At 47.0% G+C, this 16,763-nt stretch overlaps 1 protein-coding gene across 2 annotated transcripts in view; it reads left to right on the forward strand.

Annotated features, from left to right (window-relative positions):
* LOC121531704 (voltage-dependent calcium channel subunit alpha-2/delta-4) overlaps nt 1-16,763 on the forward strand; it is an 87,068-nt gene that overhangs the window by 36,680 nt on the left and 33,625 nt on the right. For both annotated transcript variants that reach the window (XM_041837089.1, XM_041837090.1), the window contains exons 16-25: nt 11,481-11,567; nt 12,132-12,203; nt 12,322-12,383; nt 12,496-12,563; nt 12,650-12,695; nt 12,960-13,057; nt 13,292-13,385; nt 15,575-15,667; nt 15,890-16,032; nt 16,682-16,753. In XM_041837089.1, the coding sequence (XP_041693023.1) occupies nt 11,481-11,567; nt 12,132-12,203; nt 12,322-12,383; nt 12,496-12,563; nt 12,650-12,695; nt 12,960-13,057; nt 13,292-13,385; nt 15,575-15,667; nt 15,890-16,032; nt 16,682-16,753 (835 nt within the window). The remainder of the gene's footprint in view (nt 1-11,480; nt 11,568-12,131; nt 12,204-12,321; nt 12,384-12,495; nt 12,564-12,649; nt 12,696-12,959; nt 13,058-13,291; nt 13,386-15,574; nt 15,668-15,889; nt 16,033-16,681; nt 16,754-16,763) is intronic.

Here is a 16,763-nt window from a genome sequence, read left to right on the forward strand (position 1 = left end):
GGGTTAAAACAGAAACAACTCAAAGGGTTAAGTTTAGGTATTAAGTATGAGTGGTTAAGGTTATAGATTAGCCCCAAAGCAAGTCGCAAACACGCCTGGGAGGCATGATGCTCTGGTAGTGGATGCTGTTGCAAATAAACACATATCTTTCTATCGCCATGAGCTCCAGAGTCATCTGAGAGTTCAAAAACACAATAGCCATAAAAACAAAATTATGCTCACAAATTACAGTACGTTGGAGCAGAAGAAAGTACAACACAGGGAATGCTGTAATAATGCTGTAATAACGCCAACAGATTAAGGTGTAGGACGGCTGCCAGAAGCGCTCTTTAAGTCTCATCAATCCAATGAGTAGGTAGCTGTTCATCGCCAGAGTGAGGAGAAATAGAATGAAAAGAATCAGAAAGAAAAATATTTTCCCTGCAACGATGTGCCAGAAAAAAACAGGCAGAGAGATCAAGCTCCTCTAGAACAGTTGTCATGTTGAGATGGTGTGAGATGTAGAAAGAGCATGCGGTACTGTTGAGCTTTGTTGAAGCCATGATGTAGGACTGACTAATCAGTTGCAGTAGCAGTAGTACAGTAGTCCTTAGATCTTGGAGGGAAAGTGCAAAGTGTCTGCAGTCCTCAGACTCATCAGATGTGTCTTCTACAACTTACTCCATGTATGCAGCCCTTTGGTGGGAGGTCATTCAACGGTGATTGATGAACTAAAACCCATTCAACCACAATACTTATCAATCCTTGTCTGCTCAGAGGAAATGCAGGTTCAGCTTAGCCTGGTCCCAGATCGGGTTGTGCTCTTCCCAGCTCCATCAATCATCATTGTCAGTGAACCTGCTCAAACAGTCCAAACAGTTTAACCTCACAACAATCTCAGGGCTCTATTTTCAGCTGGTGTTAAGCCAGCACAATTGTCAAACGCACGCTCCTTGGCAATTTCGACCGGCGCTCTGCTATTTTCTATCACTTGCGCCAGGATTGGTAATTTACCTGTTTTATTGGCGCTCGCTTGTGCTGAGGTGGGAGGAGTGGCAATATCTGAGGTGTGTCCTTAAAAACGTGCGCCAAAGTGCCAATGTCAGGCAGTGCTGGTGGAGATATTCAAGACCAACCAATAGCTGGTCTTAGCGGTTACGTGATTGGTTATGGCATGGATTTTGACAGAGAAAGCACAGCCTATCCAGCCATGATGCACACTGCCCATATGCGCATGGAACAAGAGATATGTGCTTTTTGTACCCATAAAACTTGTATTTAGAAACATAAAAAACTAATGTTTTTCCCCAATTCGTTTCACTTTATTAAAAACCAAGCATAGCCTCCCCTCCTCTCAATGAAATTGTTTTTTTTGTCCTGCCCATTGCATTCACCAAATAGTCAAGTTTATCGATAAAGGGTTGCTTTGAAATCAATCTTAATCATCTAAGCTGTATTAGAAGTTTGGGAGCATCACATATGTGAGCTGACATCCCCTTTTTATCTGTATTACATTATTTAAGCCAGCTCCTATAATTATTTTGGATGTGTGTAAAACGACTCATGTAGGCTACATGTCCATATGCTCATCATGGAACGAGAGATGAGCTGATTCAGGTGACCCTATTTAGAAACATTAAAGTTATTTTCCTGTAACAATTGCTTGTTTCCCGTTTCATGTGATCAAAAAACAAGCCTTCAGTAGGCTACCCTTACCCTACTATAATGAAATCTGTTTCCACTGCAATGCGTTGGGTGTATTTCTTATCCTGGCCATGCATTAGCCAAGGAGCCTATCCATAAAAGGTTTCTAAAGTAGGCTTTTGCCATCATGCTTTTGCATTATTCACAATTCACATAGGCCTACTCTTTTTGGCTTGTATCCATCCCCATTTCCAAAGAGCGCCTCGTCAGGTTACAAAGACATATTTAAATTCAGTCATATAACGCCATATCAACCGTAGGCCTAGGCTATATCTTGCTTATTGAGAACGTGCCTCACACATACAATACAATTTATGGAAGCCTAGTATTTTTTATTTGAGTTGAAGTGCAATGCTTAAAGACATGCATGCCTATACTCATTGAAGCCAATTTCAACAATGTTGACTGTCAACACTCCAAACATATTGAGCAAACACTGGATGTTTCTTTTATATATCCAGTATATTTATTGTTATTACTCATTACGGTAGCCTATGCTATTTAATAAACGAGTATAATTCCACAATGGACTAGGATGAGAATATGCCCTGCCCCCAGCCAAATTGGAGTTGATGACAACAAAAAAAACGTCAATAACCTACAGAACTTGAGACAACAGCATGCAGAATTAAGCCATGAAACGCATTGATTGGTCAGTGAGTGGCCAAGCCCTCATCACACCTCCAATTATTTTTTCATCAAAACCCTGCCCTTTCATGCCACCGCCAGGTATTGCGCTCATAATTCCCACTGTGAAAAGAGCAAAAACATTTCTGACACCCCCAGACCTATAGTGCTACCGCCTGTGCTAAGATTTACCTTTGCGTTAGGTTTGTTAAAATAGAGCCCTCAGTGTTCAAGTTGCAGATTTTGTAAAGGGTCACTGATTGGTTGTTGAACAGAGCATTAATAATTCCATTACTTGGTTAAAAAGTGTCTTGTGACACCTCATGCTCAACACCTGGAGCGTCACAGTACAGGGTCGTATTAATTAGTGCATACCATACACAGTAAAATCGCAAGAGTTAATTCAACTCTTATGGAGTCAAATTTAAAGACGCACTATGCAGAAATTTCTCCACCATTCCCTGGTTGCTAAAATTCTAATAGCTGTGAAATATATTTTCCATAACCCAAAATATTTTCAGCTGTTTGAAGCTGGTGTACAAAACCGAAAGTAAAAGACCCAAAAACAAAACTTAAGAATGGGAAGCATAGAAATAGCTCACCACTTCTTATACTTCCTTTCGATGAGAATGTAACGATCCCGGCAGTCTGAGTCGGGTCCTGTCTGGTGACTAGTGTTTCCTGTTCGTAGTCTCCAGTTTCCCGAGGGTTCGGGAACGCTCCGGGGAGCTCTCTTGTTTTCCGCACCTGCATCCCGTCAGCAATCTGCACACCTGGCCCTCATCATCACCCTTTTTTGGCTCTGGCCAAACATCCAGTTCCTGCCGGATCGTTAGCCATGAACAGTAGGTGTTCTGTGTATCAGTTTAGAGTTTTCTAGCGTGAGTTTTGTTATTTTGTACCTTGTTGAGTTTTTGTGTTCTTACCTCCGTTTTTGTTCCACCTGCAGTCACACGTCCGGAACCTTCACCCCACCTCTGCCTGATGGTCGGCGGCTGCCGAGCCATCACTGGACCCAGTACTGCACCCCAACTACTCAACCACGCCGCCCGCTCTGTCCCTGGATTATTCTGCACCTTTTGTCGTATCTAATAAACCCTCACCTTCGTTCAACTCTCCTTGTCCTGGTCTGCTTTTGGGTTCTGGCTGAGGGAACTGTGACAGAACGATCCGGCCAAATATGAACCCAGCGGACCTGGACTCTGTTCGCCATGCCATTACCCAGCAGGAGAAGATGTTGGGCCATCATAGCATGGTACTACAGGAGATCGCGTTGTCAGTTCGAACCTTTCTACCGGCCTGACGGAGGTCCAGAACCAACGCCAGTGTCCGGTGGAGGACTCACTACCGGTTTCACCCATCTCGCCTGCCGCTTCTGAAGTTGTGTCCCTCCGTGAGCCCAAGGTTCCGACGCCGGAGAAATATGAGGGGAGCTGGGAAGATGCCGTTCCTTCCTTATGCAGTGTGGATTAGTGTTCGATCTACAGCCCTACTCTTATGCCACTGACAAGGCTAGGATAGCCTTTTTGATTGAGTTGCTGCGTGGTCGAGCGCTGGAGTGGGCTTCAGCCGTTTGGGAACGACAGGATCCCTGCATGGCTTCATACCAGGGGTTCACGGCCGAGATGAGGAAGCTCTTCGACCATTCCGTCCGAGGGGGACGCAGCTAGGCGTCTGTTTTCTCTTCACCAAGGAACTCGCAGCGTGGCCGACTTCGTGATCGAGTTCAAGACGTTGGCTGTGGAGAGTGGGTGGAACGAGGAGTCTTTGCAAGCGGCCTTTTACCAGGGCCTGTCGGAGCAGCTCAAGGATGAGTTGATCTCCTATCCGGAGCCTAGTGACCTGGACAGCTTGGTAGCCTTGTCTATTCGGGTGGATAATCGAGTCCGAGAGCCGAAGGAGGGAGAAGCAATGGGGTCCGTCCAATCGATCAGCTTCTCAGTTCCCAGTCGGGTCGGGTGGTGGACCAGAACACGTCGATCATTCTCCACCACTAAGGATTAGTGGAGAGGACCTCTCTCCCGATTCTGAACCCATGCAAGTGGGGCGGCACGGGTTAACCAAGGAGGAGCGTCAACATAGACGTAAGACCAACTGCTGCCTCTACTGTGGTCGCTCGGGACATTACATCTCCACTTGTTCCCGGCGGTCGTCCAAACTGCCCGGCTCGCTAAAGTTGGGAGGACTTTTAGCGAGCCAGTTTCAACCTCTCAGTACCTCTGTCAGACCCCGCTTCCCGGCTACCCTTGTGAACAGGAATCAGAGCTTAGCGCTTAACGCTTTATCGATTCAGGTGCCGATGGAAGCTTTCTTGATGCCGAGTTGGTGGAACAGCTGGGGCTTTCCAAGGAGCAATTGCCGGAAGCCATTGAAGCGACCACTCTGAACGGCAGTAGTCTGGCACGTATCACGATGAGGACTGAACCGGTTAAGATGCGGTTGTCGGGGAATCATTCTGAGATGATTTCATTTTTCATTCTGCCGTCTTCCCATGTTCCTCTGGTCCTTGGATACCCCTGGCTGAAGGAACACAATCCCACGTTCGATTGGGTGACGGGCAAGGTAACGAGTTGGAGCCTTGATTGTCATGCTAACTGTCTCAAGACTGCCTGCCCCCATTCGGTTCCCAGTCAGGTGATTGAGGCTAAACCCCCAGATTTGTCCCTGGTTCCCGAGACATATCACGATTTGGGGGAAGTTTTCAGTAAGCAGAAGGCTCTGTCACTTCCTCCCCACCGACCATATGATTGTGCCATCAACCTGGTTCCTGGAGCTGTCTACCCCAAGGGAAGGTTATACAGTATCTCCCGACCTGAACGTGAGGCGTTGGAGACCTACATCAAGGAGTCCCTAGCTGCTGGTCTCGTTCGTCCCTCGTCATCACCCCTGGGGGCAGGATTCTTCTTTGTGGGAAAGAAGGATGGCTCTCTTCGACCGTGTATTGATTATCGGGGGTTGAATGACATCACGGTCAAGAACAAGTATCCCCTGCCCTTGATGAGTTCTGCCTTCGACTCCTTACAGGGTGCTACAGTGTTCACCAAGCTAGACCTACGCAATGCGTATCACCTGGTCCGGATCAGAGAGGGGGACGAGTGGTTGACGGGTTTCAATACACCGATGGGTCACTTCGAGTATCAGGTGATGCCGTTTGACTGACCAATGCTCCAGCGGTATTCCAGAGTATGGTGAACGACGTCCTGAGAGATATGATCGGTCTCTTCGTGTTTGTTTACCTGGATGACATTCTGATCTTCTCGAAGGAACCTTCCGACCACGTCCAGCATGTCCGGCAGGTTCTGCAGCGATTGTTGGAGAATCGCCTGTTCGTGAAGGCCGAGAAGTGCGAGTTTCACGCCCACACTACATCCTTTCTCGGGTACATCATCTCCAGGGGTGAGATTAGGATGGATCAGGAGAAGGTTAGAGCGGTTCTGGAATGGGTCCAGCCCGGTACGAGATTGCAACTCCAGAGATTTTTGGGGGTTTGCGAATTTCTACCGCAGATTCATCCGGGATTACAGCCGTGTGGCCGCTCCATTAACTGCCTTGACTTCCAGTATCAGGACCTTCAAGTGGAATCCGGAGGCGGATCGAGCGTTTCTGGATTTGAAGAGGCGATTCACCAACGCACCGATTCTCTCTCAACCGGACACGGCCCGTCAGTTCGTCGTTGAAGTGGACGCGTCTGATGTGGGAGTTGGCGCTATCCTGTCGCAGCGATGCTCCACGGACAGTAAACTCCATCCCTGCGCCTACTACTCTCGTCGCCTTTCGCCTGCAGAGAGGAATTACGATGTGGGTAACCGGGAGCTTCTCGCGGTGAAACTTGCCTTGGAGGAGTGGCGCCACTGGTTGGAGGGGGCGGAGCAACCGTTATTGTCTGGACTGACCACAAGAATCTTGCTTACGTGCAATCGGCTAAACGTCTCAACTCCCGCCAGGCCAGGTGGGCGTTGTTTTTCGGACGATTCAAGTTTGCCCTGACGTTCCGACCTGGATCTAAGAACGGCAAGGCGGACGCCTTGTCCCGGATGTTCTCCAAGACGGAGGAGAGTGGGTCCAAGACCGAGACTATTCTCCCCCGGAACTGCGTCGTGGGAGCAGTGATGTGGAAGATTGAGGAGGAGGTGCTGGCGGCCCTTCGGACTCAGCCCGGTCCCGGTAACGGTCCACCCGGTCGGTTGTTTGTGCCTGAGTCGGTTCGTCCTGCTGTCCTCAAATGGTCCCACGCCAGCAAGATGGCTTGTCACCCGGCGTGGCTCGGACTATGGCGTTTCTTCGCAGACGTTTTTGGTGGCCTGCCATGGCCGAGGATACTCGGGGTTTTGTTGCTGCCTGTCCAGTGTGTGCGCAGAATAAGAGTACCAATCGGCCCAGCTCTGGACTACTTCACCCCCTTCCTATTCCCCGGCGTCCATGGTCGCATCTGGCCCTGGACTTCGTCACGGGGTTGCCCGGCTTCTGAGGGGAACACGGTCGTTCTGACTATCGTGGACAGATTCAGCAAGTTCGCCCACTTTGTGCCTATTGCCAAGCTTCCTCTGCCTCGGAGACGTCCGAGATCCTGGTTAGGGAGGTTTTCAGGGTCCACGGTTTGCCCAGTGATATCGATTTCCGACCGTGGCCCTCAGTTTACCTCTGCTGTCTGGAAGTCCTTCTGTTTGGCCATTGGAGCTACAGTCAGTCTCACATCTGGTTTTCACCCCCAATCCAATGGTCAGGCGGAGAGAGCCAACCAGAAGATGGAATCCACGCTACGCTGTCTGGTCTCTTCCAACCCCACCTCCTGGGCCTCTCAGTTGCCTTGGGTTGAGTATGCCCACAATACTCTCCCTACATCTGCCACTGGGATGTCTCCCTTCCAGTGCCTGTATGGCTACCAACCTCCCCTGTTCCTTCTCAGGAGAAGGAGCTATCAGTGCCTTCTGTTCAGGCTCATATTCGTCGTTGCCACCGGACCTGGCATCGGGCCAGAAAGGCACTCCTTAGAGGTTCGGATCGGTATCAGCTCCAGGCGAATCGTCGCCGGATCCCCGCCTCCCACCTATACCATCGGAGATAGGGTTTGGTTGGCCACACGGGATCTTCCGTTACGGACTGAGTCTAGGAAGTTGTTACCGAAGTTCATTGGTCCGTTTGTGGTGGAGAAGGTGATCAATCCGGTGGCAGTTCGACTCAAACTACCGAGGACGCTCAGAGTCCATCCCACCTTTCATGTCTCCTGCCTCAAGCCTGTCTTCCTCAGTCCTCTGTTGCCTCCTCCGCTTCCTCCTCCTCCTCGGATGATCGGAGGTGGTCCTGCCTACACGGTGCGTCGCATCATGGATTCCAGACGGCGGGGCCGGGGTTTCCAGTATCTCGTGGACTGGGAGGGGTATGGTCCTGAGGAGAGGAGTTGGATTCCGCGGCGACAGGTCCTAGATGCTGACCTCATCAGGGATTTCTACCGCCTCCATCCTGGCGCTCCGGGAGGTCCGCCCGGTGGCGTTGTCGGAGGGGGGTACTGTAACGATCCCGGCAGTCTGAGTCGGGTCCTGTCTGGTGACTAGTGTTTCCTGTTCGTAGTCTCCAGTTTCCCGAGGGTTCGGGAACGCTCCGGGGAGCTCTCTTGTTTTCCGCACCTGCATCCCGTCAGCAATCTGCACACCTGGCCCTCATCATCACCCTTTTTAGGCTCTGGCCAAACATCCAGTTCCCTGCCGGATCGTTAGCCATGAACAGTAGGTGTTCTGTGTATCAGTTTAGAGTTTTCTAGCGTGAGTTTTGTTATTTTGTACCTTGTTGAGTTTTTGTGTTCTTACCTCCGTTTTTGTTCCACCTGCAGTCACACGTCCGGAACCTTCACCCCACCTCTGCCTGATGGTCGGCGGCTGCCGAGCCATCACTGGACCCAGTACTGCACCCCCAACTACTCAACCACGCCGCCCGCTCTGTCCCTGGATTATTCTGCACCTTTTGTCGTATCTAATAAACCCTCACCTTCGTTCAACTCTCCTTGTCCTGGTCTGCTTTTGGGTTCTGGCTGAGGGAACTGTGACAGAGAATGACAGATCTATAACACACATTTCTATGTGAATTTGGTCAGGTCGCCCATAAAGTTACATATTGGAGCTTTAACACTATTTTGGGGTTTATATGGTCCCACCCCCATTTTGTGTTAAAATTACTTGGGTCATGGTGTTGATATTTTTGGAGTTAAAATGACGCTAAATGGAGTAAATATGCAACTCTCACAGTGGCTTAAATTTAACTCCAATTGCCATTTTACTAGTTTATGTGTCGTTTTTAATCAACTCCCTTTCCATTTCACTATTTTCTGTGTTGTTTTGAATTAACAATCAACTACAGAGTACATTTCTTTACTTCATTTGAGTTATAAGGGTGTAAAGCCTTACTTCAATATTTCTTAATGTGTCACATTATGGTGGTTTGCAATGTGATATCCAATCTCTGTTGGAAGCCAACTTGCAGGAGATATCCAGCACGTTCACATCACTCACAACTTGCATTTAGAATGGCTGTCAGAGAGCAGGGGAAAAAATACAATTAGGTATTTTTGGTATTTTAGTAGGATCCTCATTAGCTGTTGCAAAAGCAGCAGCTACTCTTCCTGGGGTCCACACAAAACATGAAACATGACATAATACAGAACAGCTCAAGGACAGAACTACATACATGTTTTTAAAAGGCACACGTAGCCTACATATCAATATATACACACAAACTATCTAGGTCAAATAGGGGAGAGGCGTTGTGCCGTGAGGTGTTGCTTTATCTGTTTTTTGAAAGCAGGTTTGCTGTTTATTTGAGCAATATGAGATGGAACAGAGTTCCATGCAATAATGGCTCTATATAATACTCTACGCTTTCTTGAATTTGTTCTGGATTTGGGGACTGTGAAAAGACCCCTGGTGGCATGTCTGGTCGGGTAAGTGTGTGTGTCAGAGCTGTGTGTAAGTTGACTATGCAAACAATTTGGGATTTTCAACACAATGTTTCTTATAAAAAGATACAGTCAGTCTCTCCTCAACTCTTAGCCAAGAGTGACTGGCATGCATAGTATTTATATCAGCCCTCTGATTACAATGAAGAGCAAGACGTGCCACTCTGTTTTGGGCCAGCTGCAGCTTAACTAGGTCATTCCTTGCAGCACTGGACCACACGACTGGACAATAATCAAGATTAGACAAAACTAGAGCCTGCAGAACTTGCTTTTTGGAGTGTGGTGTTAAAAAAGCAGAGCATCTCTTTATTACGGACAGACCTCTCCCCATCTTTACAACCATTGAATCTATATGTTTGACCATGATAGTTTACAATCTAAGGTAACGCCAGGTAATTTAGTCTCCTCAACTTGTTCAACAGCCAAACCATTCATTACCAGATTCAGCTGAGGTCTAGAACTTAGGGAATGATTTGTACCAAATACAATGCTCTTAGTTTTAGTGATGTTCAGGACCAGTTTATTACTGGCCACCCATTCCAAAACAGACTGCAACTCTTTGTTAAGGGTTTCAGTGACTTCCTTAGCTGTGGTTGCTGATGCGTATATGGTTGAATCATCAGCATACATGGACACACATGCTTTGTTTAATGCCAGTGGCAGGACATTGGTAAAAATAGAAAATAATAGAGGGCCTATAGAGCTGCCCTGTGGTACACCACACTTTACATGTTTGACATTAGAGAAGCTTCCATTAAAGAAAACCCTTTAAGCTCTATTAGATTGATAGCTCTGAATCCATGATATGGCAGAGGTTGAAAAGCCATAACACATACGTTTTTTCAACAACAGGTTATGGTCAGTAATATCAAAGGCTGCACTGAAATCTAACAGTACAGCTCCCACAATCTTCTTATTATCAATTTCTTTCAAACAATCATCAGTCATTTGTGTCAGTGCAGTACATGTTGAGTGCCCTTCCCTATAAGCATGCTGAAAGTCTGTTGTTAATTTGTTTACAGAGAAATAGCATTGTATTTGGTCAAACACCATTTTTTCCAACAGTTTGCTAAGAGCTGGCAGCAAGCTTATAGGTCTGCTGTTAGAACCAGTAAAGGCTGCTTTACCATTCTTGGGTAGCGGAATTACTTTGGTTTCCCTCAAGGCCTGACCACAAAGACTTTCCTGTAAACTCAGATTAAAGATATGACAGATAGGAGTGGCTATAGAGTCAGCTACCATCCTCAGTAGCTTTCCATCTAAGTTGGCAGTGCCAGGAGGTTTGTTATTATTGATCAATACCATACATGAAGACTACCTGCACCATGTAAACTGAACAACTATCTCTCTAATGGTTGCTATAAATCCAACCATTTACAGATTGGAATTGTTTAGAAAATGTATGTTTCTTATCTTTGTGTGGCATAAGATCAAAAGCACTCAATGTATATGCGAAAACACAGATATTGAAACAAACAATTTTAAAAATCTACCTGCAATAGAGCATGCTAAGAAATATGACAATGAGGCCCCTCCCACATCTGTGGATAACTCCGTAGATGTCTCCGGTTACTCTTAATGGAGTTAAAAGTACTGCGTCCCAATGAACTCCAGTTATCAACATTAACCCCAGGGAATGTATCACTCTCTTGAGGGTTAAAATAACTCCTAGTAGAGTCAATTTAACCCTAATTATTGTAACAACTATCCTTGAGTTAGGGCTCAATTCAGCTTTACAGATTCCACGATAGAAATGTAAAGGTGATTTCCGATTGAGCTGACATTTGGAGCATTTACTGTCAATGTAGTCTCCACTAAAGAACATTGCCTTTAAATTTCAATCACGCTGTAAAGCTGAACTTCCGCGATGCGGATTGAATAGAGCCCTTACTGTGTAGCAAATTGTTTTGCAACAGATAATGAAAACAAGCCTTTCTTATTTGACAACTTCAGCTAGTCCCTCCCAGGCAACAATAAGTTGTGATTCTGGGTGGCAAGGTTAAGTGGTCAATAATACACCTACTTGTTCCATTTGGAGCCAGTGGTTGTCATTCAGGATACCATGTCATGGAGATGTCCATCAAACACATTTGGCCTAAGTGATCCTCCCATCTTACAGAGCACACACACATATAGACAGCTGAGGTTCTATCTGAAAGTTGTATCTGTCCTCTTCTTCATCTTTTCACCCATATTGTCTTCCTTCTCCTCTCCTGTCCCACAGTATAAAGACGGTAAGAAGCTGAAGCCCAAGCCCAACTACAACAGTGTGGACCTGGCTGAGGTGGAGTGGGAGGACATAGATGAGACAGTGAGTATTAACAGTAATAATAATACATAGATCTTCTATAGCGCTTTTCTAAAAACCAAAGAAGCTTTACAATAAACGGAAACAACAAATGAGTGAGGCTGGGTATAAAACAGGAAGGAAACACTGAATACACATATACAGGGGTGGATTTGGAGGCTGGTTTCAAAATGACGTTAAGGGGCCCCCCAAAATTGCAATTTTCCCACGAACATTACCTGCAATGATTATTGAAAATATTTATTTTATTATGATTTTAATTTCAGGATATTTTTAAATACAGCCCATATAAAGTTGTTTTGAACACATTTGCGTTAAAAATCAGTCAGTGGGGCCGTTTCATTTGAAACCTCTGAAACATAGAAAAGTCAGCTCCTGCACATACATTATACTGTACATACCATATCACATTATTCACTGACAACACAATGAATATATTTAATACAGTAGAACACCTGTACCTATTCTAGGTATGAATGTATTGTTCTGGGCTTTAACTGTGCTGGTAAGGTAACTGAATAAAAGTTCAACAGAAATTGTGTGCGTTACTGTGTGTGTTCTTTCCAGCTAAGGACAGCCATGGTGAAAGGGGAGATGGGCACTCTGTCTTTAAACGTGAGAGCATCAGTGGACAAAGCGGTAATTGAGACCTTGTGTGTGGGGAGATTAAATGTGGCTCAGTGGTTTATGTAAAATTATTGAATATTGATTGTAACAACTGCCTCATAACACATTTCAAATGTTTTATTTACAACAGAAAAGGCCTTTGTTCTTAACAAATGACTATTTCTACACAACCATCAACGAGACCCCATTCAGGTAAGTGTGATACTATGTTAGTGAGTGTGGTATGTAGTCATAGGCCTATTGGATTCAATAAAGTCATTGAACATCTCACTCCACATTGTACTGTATGTATTTCCCTCTGCAGTTTTGGTATGGTGCTGACTAGGGGTCACGGACAGCTGATGTTCATGGGGACAGTCTCTGTGGAAGAGGGTAAGTGCCATTGGCCACTCTCTCTGCCACTCATCTACTGCAGAACAATCTGATTTATTTACTGGTCTCATCCAATCTCCCCTCAGGCCTGCATGACCTGACGTCCCCTGATCTATCCATAGCCGCTGAGTGGTAAGCATGGATAAATAAATGAAAAATGGACAGTAATATTATAGACTATAGATTGTTGGAGTGTTATGCTTAAATGATTAGACTGTAAAAATCTAAATTAATGGGTATTGAACTGTAATACTCTAAATGATAGAGTATTGGACTGTAATACTCTAAATGATAGATTATTGGACTGTAATACTTTATTGGTCTTAAATGGCCCTTGGACTTCATGGAGTGAAAACCCCTCATCCATTCAGGACGTACTGTATCCTTTCTGTTCAGGACGTACTGTGAGACAGACATTGACCCTCACCACCGCAAATATTCTCAGCTCCAGGCTGTCATTCGCTACCTGCAGGGGAAGGAGCCTGACCTGGAGTGTGAGTACTGTCTCTACAGCCTGTTCCATCCTCCAAAGATAACCATTTATTAAACCATAACACCAATGCTAATTTTACCCTAACCCTAATCCTAACAAATTTTTGTGGATCCCCAGGAAGACTAGCGGTTGCGAGGGCATCGGCTAATGGGGATAATAAGGATTATTATTAAGACAAATAAACAAGTATAATATCAGGCAGATTTGGTGTTGACTGAGTGTCTGTGACTTCCAGGTGACGAGGTGCTGGTGCAGCAGACCCTGTTTGATGCTGTGGTGACAGCCCCCTTAGAAGCCTACTGGCAGGCGATAATGCTCAATGCATCTGGGTGAGACTACAAGATTTTGAGCTAATTTCATTTCATGTTAGCTAGTGTTTGTGTGTGTGTTGTGTGTTTGCGTGTGTGCATGCGTATGTAAATATGTGTGCGCATGTGTGATGAGGTGATTTTGAAGGAGTCAGGCGCAGGAGGGTAAATCACAGGATAACAGGATTTATTCTGAACCACAGAGTTACTCAGTAATGCGTAAAAACACTCCAGTGTGCAAAACAGGCGCACTGGAAAATACAAGGCACACGGGGAATATTCCCAGCGATAGAGGGAACACTTATACAGGTACTGATAAGGGCATATGAACCAGGTGTGTGTAATAAACAAGACAAATGAAATTATGAGATGAGGAGCAGCAGTGGCTAGAAGGCCGGTGACGACGAACGCAGAAGCCTGCCCGAACAAAGAGAGGAGGCAGCCTCGGAGGAAGCCCCCCCCCTTACACTGGGGAACTACCGTGTAATCAGGAAAGTGGATGTGTAGGGTACAGTGCGCAGCAGAGGGCTCTGAACGTGTGTGGGTGTTCGATACCTGGGGTGACGCGAGAGTGCCCTGCCTGCCGCCTCCAGACCCAAAAGAACGCAGACGACAGCGTGCAGCAGAATGTCCTCCCATGCCACAAGAGTGACACTGGCGCTGTCGTCCTCCGCTCTCCCGGATCGCCGCTCCACCCAGCTCCATCATCTCGTGATCTGGTTTGGGGGGGGGGGGGTAGAACGGGCAGGCCCCTTCCAGGACGTCCTCTAGAAGCCAGCAGGTTGTCCAACCGGATGGTCATGTCCACCAGTTGATCGAACGACAACGTGGTGTCCCGGCAGGCTAGCTCCCTTCGGACATCCTCTCGTAGATGGCACTGGAAGTGGTCGATGAGGGCCTGCTCGTTTCACCCGGACCCAGCCGCTAGAGTACGAAACTCCAGGGCGAAGTCCTGCGCGGTCCCCGTCCCCTGTCTCAGGTTGACCAGCCACTCGCCCGACTCTCTACCTTCGGGCGGGTGATTGAAGACGGCCCGAAAGAGGCGAGCAAACTCCCCGAAGTTGTCCAATGCGGCTCCTCCTTCACTCCAGACCGCGTTGGCCCACTCCAGGGCTTTCCCCGAGAGGCAGGAGACGAGGGCAGACACCTTTTCGAGAAGTATAAATCCATTTGTAGGAGGAATCCCTGGCAGAGGGCAGCTGTCCCGTCAAAATCCCGTGGTCGAGATATATGAATCCCTCTGGGTGCTGGGGTGTGGGTGGCTGGATCCGGTCGCTCAGCTGGTCCCGAAAGATCGGGTCCTCTCCTCTCCAGGCGATCCATCGCTTCTCCCAAGCTGGTTAGCATAGTCGAATGCTCCCGGACCCGTGCCACGACTAAAGGCAGGTGCTCCTCTCCTGCTGACTCCATGTTCGGGTGTGTGATTCTGTGATGTGGTGATTTTGAAGGAGTCAGGCGCAGGAGGGTCTCCTGAGTGGCGCAGTGGTCTAAGGCTGTGCCACTAGAGATCCTGGTTCGAATCCAGGCTCTGTCGTAGCCGGCCGTGACCGGGAGACCCATGGGGCGGCGCGCAATTGGCCCAGCGTCGTCCAGGGTAGGGGAGGGAATGGCCGGCAGGGATGTAGCTCAGTTGATAGAGCATGGTGTTTGCAACGGCAGGGTTGTGGGTTCGATTCCCACAGGGGGTATGAAGAAAAAAAATTAAATTATAATAATAATCATGTAAGTCGCTCTGGATAAGAGCGTCTGCTAAATGACGTAAAATGTAAATGTAAAAATGAGGGTAAATCACAGAATAACAGGATTTATTCTGAACCACAGAGTTACGCAGTAATGCGTAGAAACACTCCAGTGCGCAAAACAGGCGCACTGGAAAATACAAGGCACACAGGGAATATTCCCGGCGATATAAAATACACAGAGCTTCACCGAGCTTCTCTCTCCTCCACAATAAATAATCACACACAAAAACAAGGGGGCAGAGGGAACACTTATACAGGTACTGATGAGGGGATATGAACCAGGTGTGTGTAATAAACAAGACAAAACAAATGGAATGATGAGATGAGGAGCAGCAGTGGCTAGAAGGCCGGTGGTGACGAACGCTGAAGCCTGACCGAACAAGGAGAGGAGGCAGCCCCAGAGGAAGTTGGGACAGCATGTGTGTTTGAGTGCAGTAAAGACCAATCTGTGCATTTGTGTATGTTCAGGATGGAGGCGGGTGTGGAGGCAGCCTTCCTGGGAACTCGTTCTGGCATCATCCGGCTGACCAGATACACCGGAATGGAGACCAGGGTCGCCAAGTGAGTCAAACAACCTACATTAGCCTTAAATTATATTGTATGTTCACTGTGTCCTTTGAGCACAGAAGTATTCATTAGGCACCAAATTAAAGAAACAGGGAGGCACTACCTGAACTTGTCCAATAAGAAACAATGTTTTGCAAAACGTTTTCCTACATTGTGCACTAATGAATACGACCGAGGAATTTAATCTAAACTCTCTCTTAACTTCCTGCTCCAAAGGAAGTTCCTGACTCCAGCTGATAAGGACAACCTGTTCACCGTGGACCACTTCCCCCTGTGGTACCGCCTGGCCATGGAGAACCCTCCCGGACGCTTCCTCTACTACATGCCAGTGGAGGACAATGACAACAAAGACCAGACAGGTAGGCCTACCATATGATCCAGGCTTGAGGTCAATTCCTAGCCTTGTCCCAGATCTGTTTGTGCTGTCTTACCAACACTTGCGGTGACAATGACCATAGGAGTTGGCAAGACAACACAAACCGACCTGGCACCAGTCTAGTGAATTCCGTTACTATTGAGAAATGCCATAATCAAAGTCCAAACTGGCAGGAATTTAAACTGAATTGACCCCAACTCTGATATACTCTATTATTGACTTGACAATATAACTTAACAAACCTACAATACGTCAGAGGTTCACTGGCGTACCACTCCGACCCCCCATCATAAGCCATGTAAAAATATTAAATAATGAATTACAGGGAATTAGCTGTAAAACTGCTAAATGTTCTCTCAGCCTCATGGCAAAATGTGTAGAATAGCAGGAAATTAGCTCTAAAAATGCAAAATAATCTCAGCCTCATTGCAAAACGTGCAGAATAGCATGAGATTAGCTATACAACTGCACATTTTTCTATATGCCCCATGGCAAAATGTGTAGAATTGTAGGAAGCTAGCTGGGTTGGGGGGGGGCTTTCTCAGACCTTGCGGGGGGCCTGCGAAACTGCGGTACGCCACTTCAGAGGTTGTGTGAGACTGATTGTTGATTGGTTGATTCTCTTGTGACAGGGGCGTCGAAGTATGTCATAGCCGTCACAGCTGTGACTGTGTCATCGGGAGGCAAGACAGCCATGGCTGGAGGTAAGCTTCT

This window comes from Coregonus clupeaformis, chromosome 19, assembly GCF_020615455.1.
Source record: "Coregonus clupeaformis isolate EN_2021a chromosome 19, ASM2061545v1, whole genome shotgun sequence".
In the NCBI taxonomy this organism is placed as follows: Eukaryota; Metazoa; Chordata; class Actinopteri; order Salmoniformes; family Salmonidae; genus Coregonus; species Coregonus clupeaformis.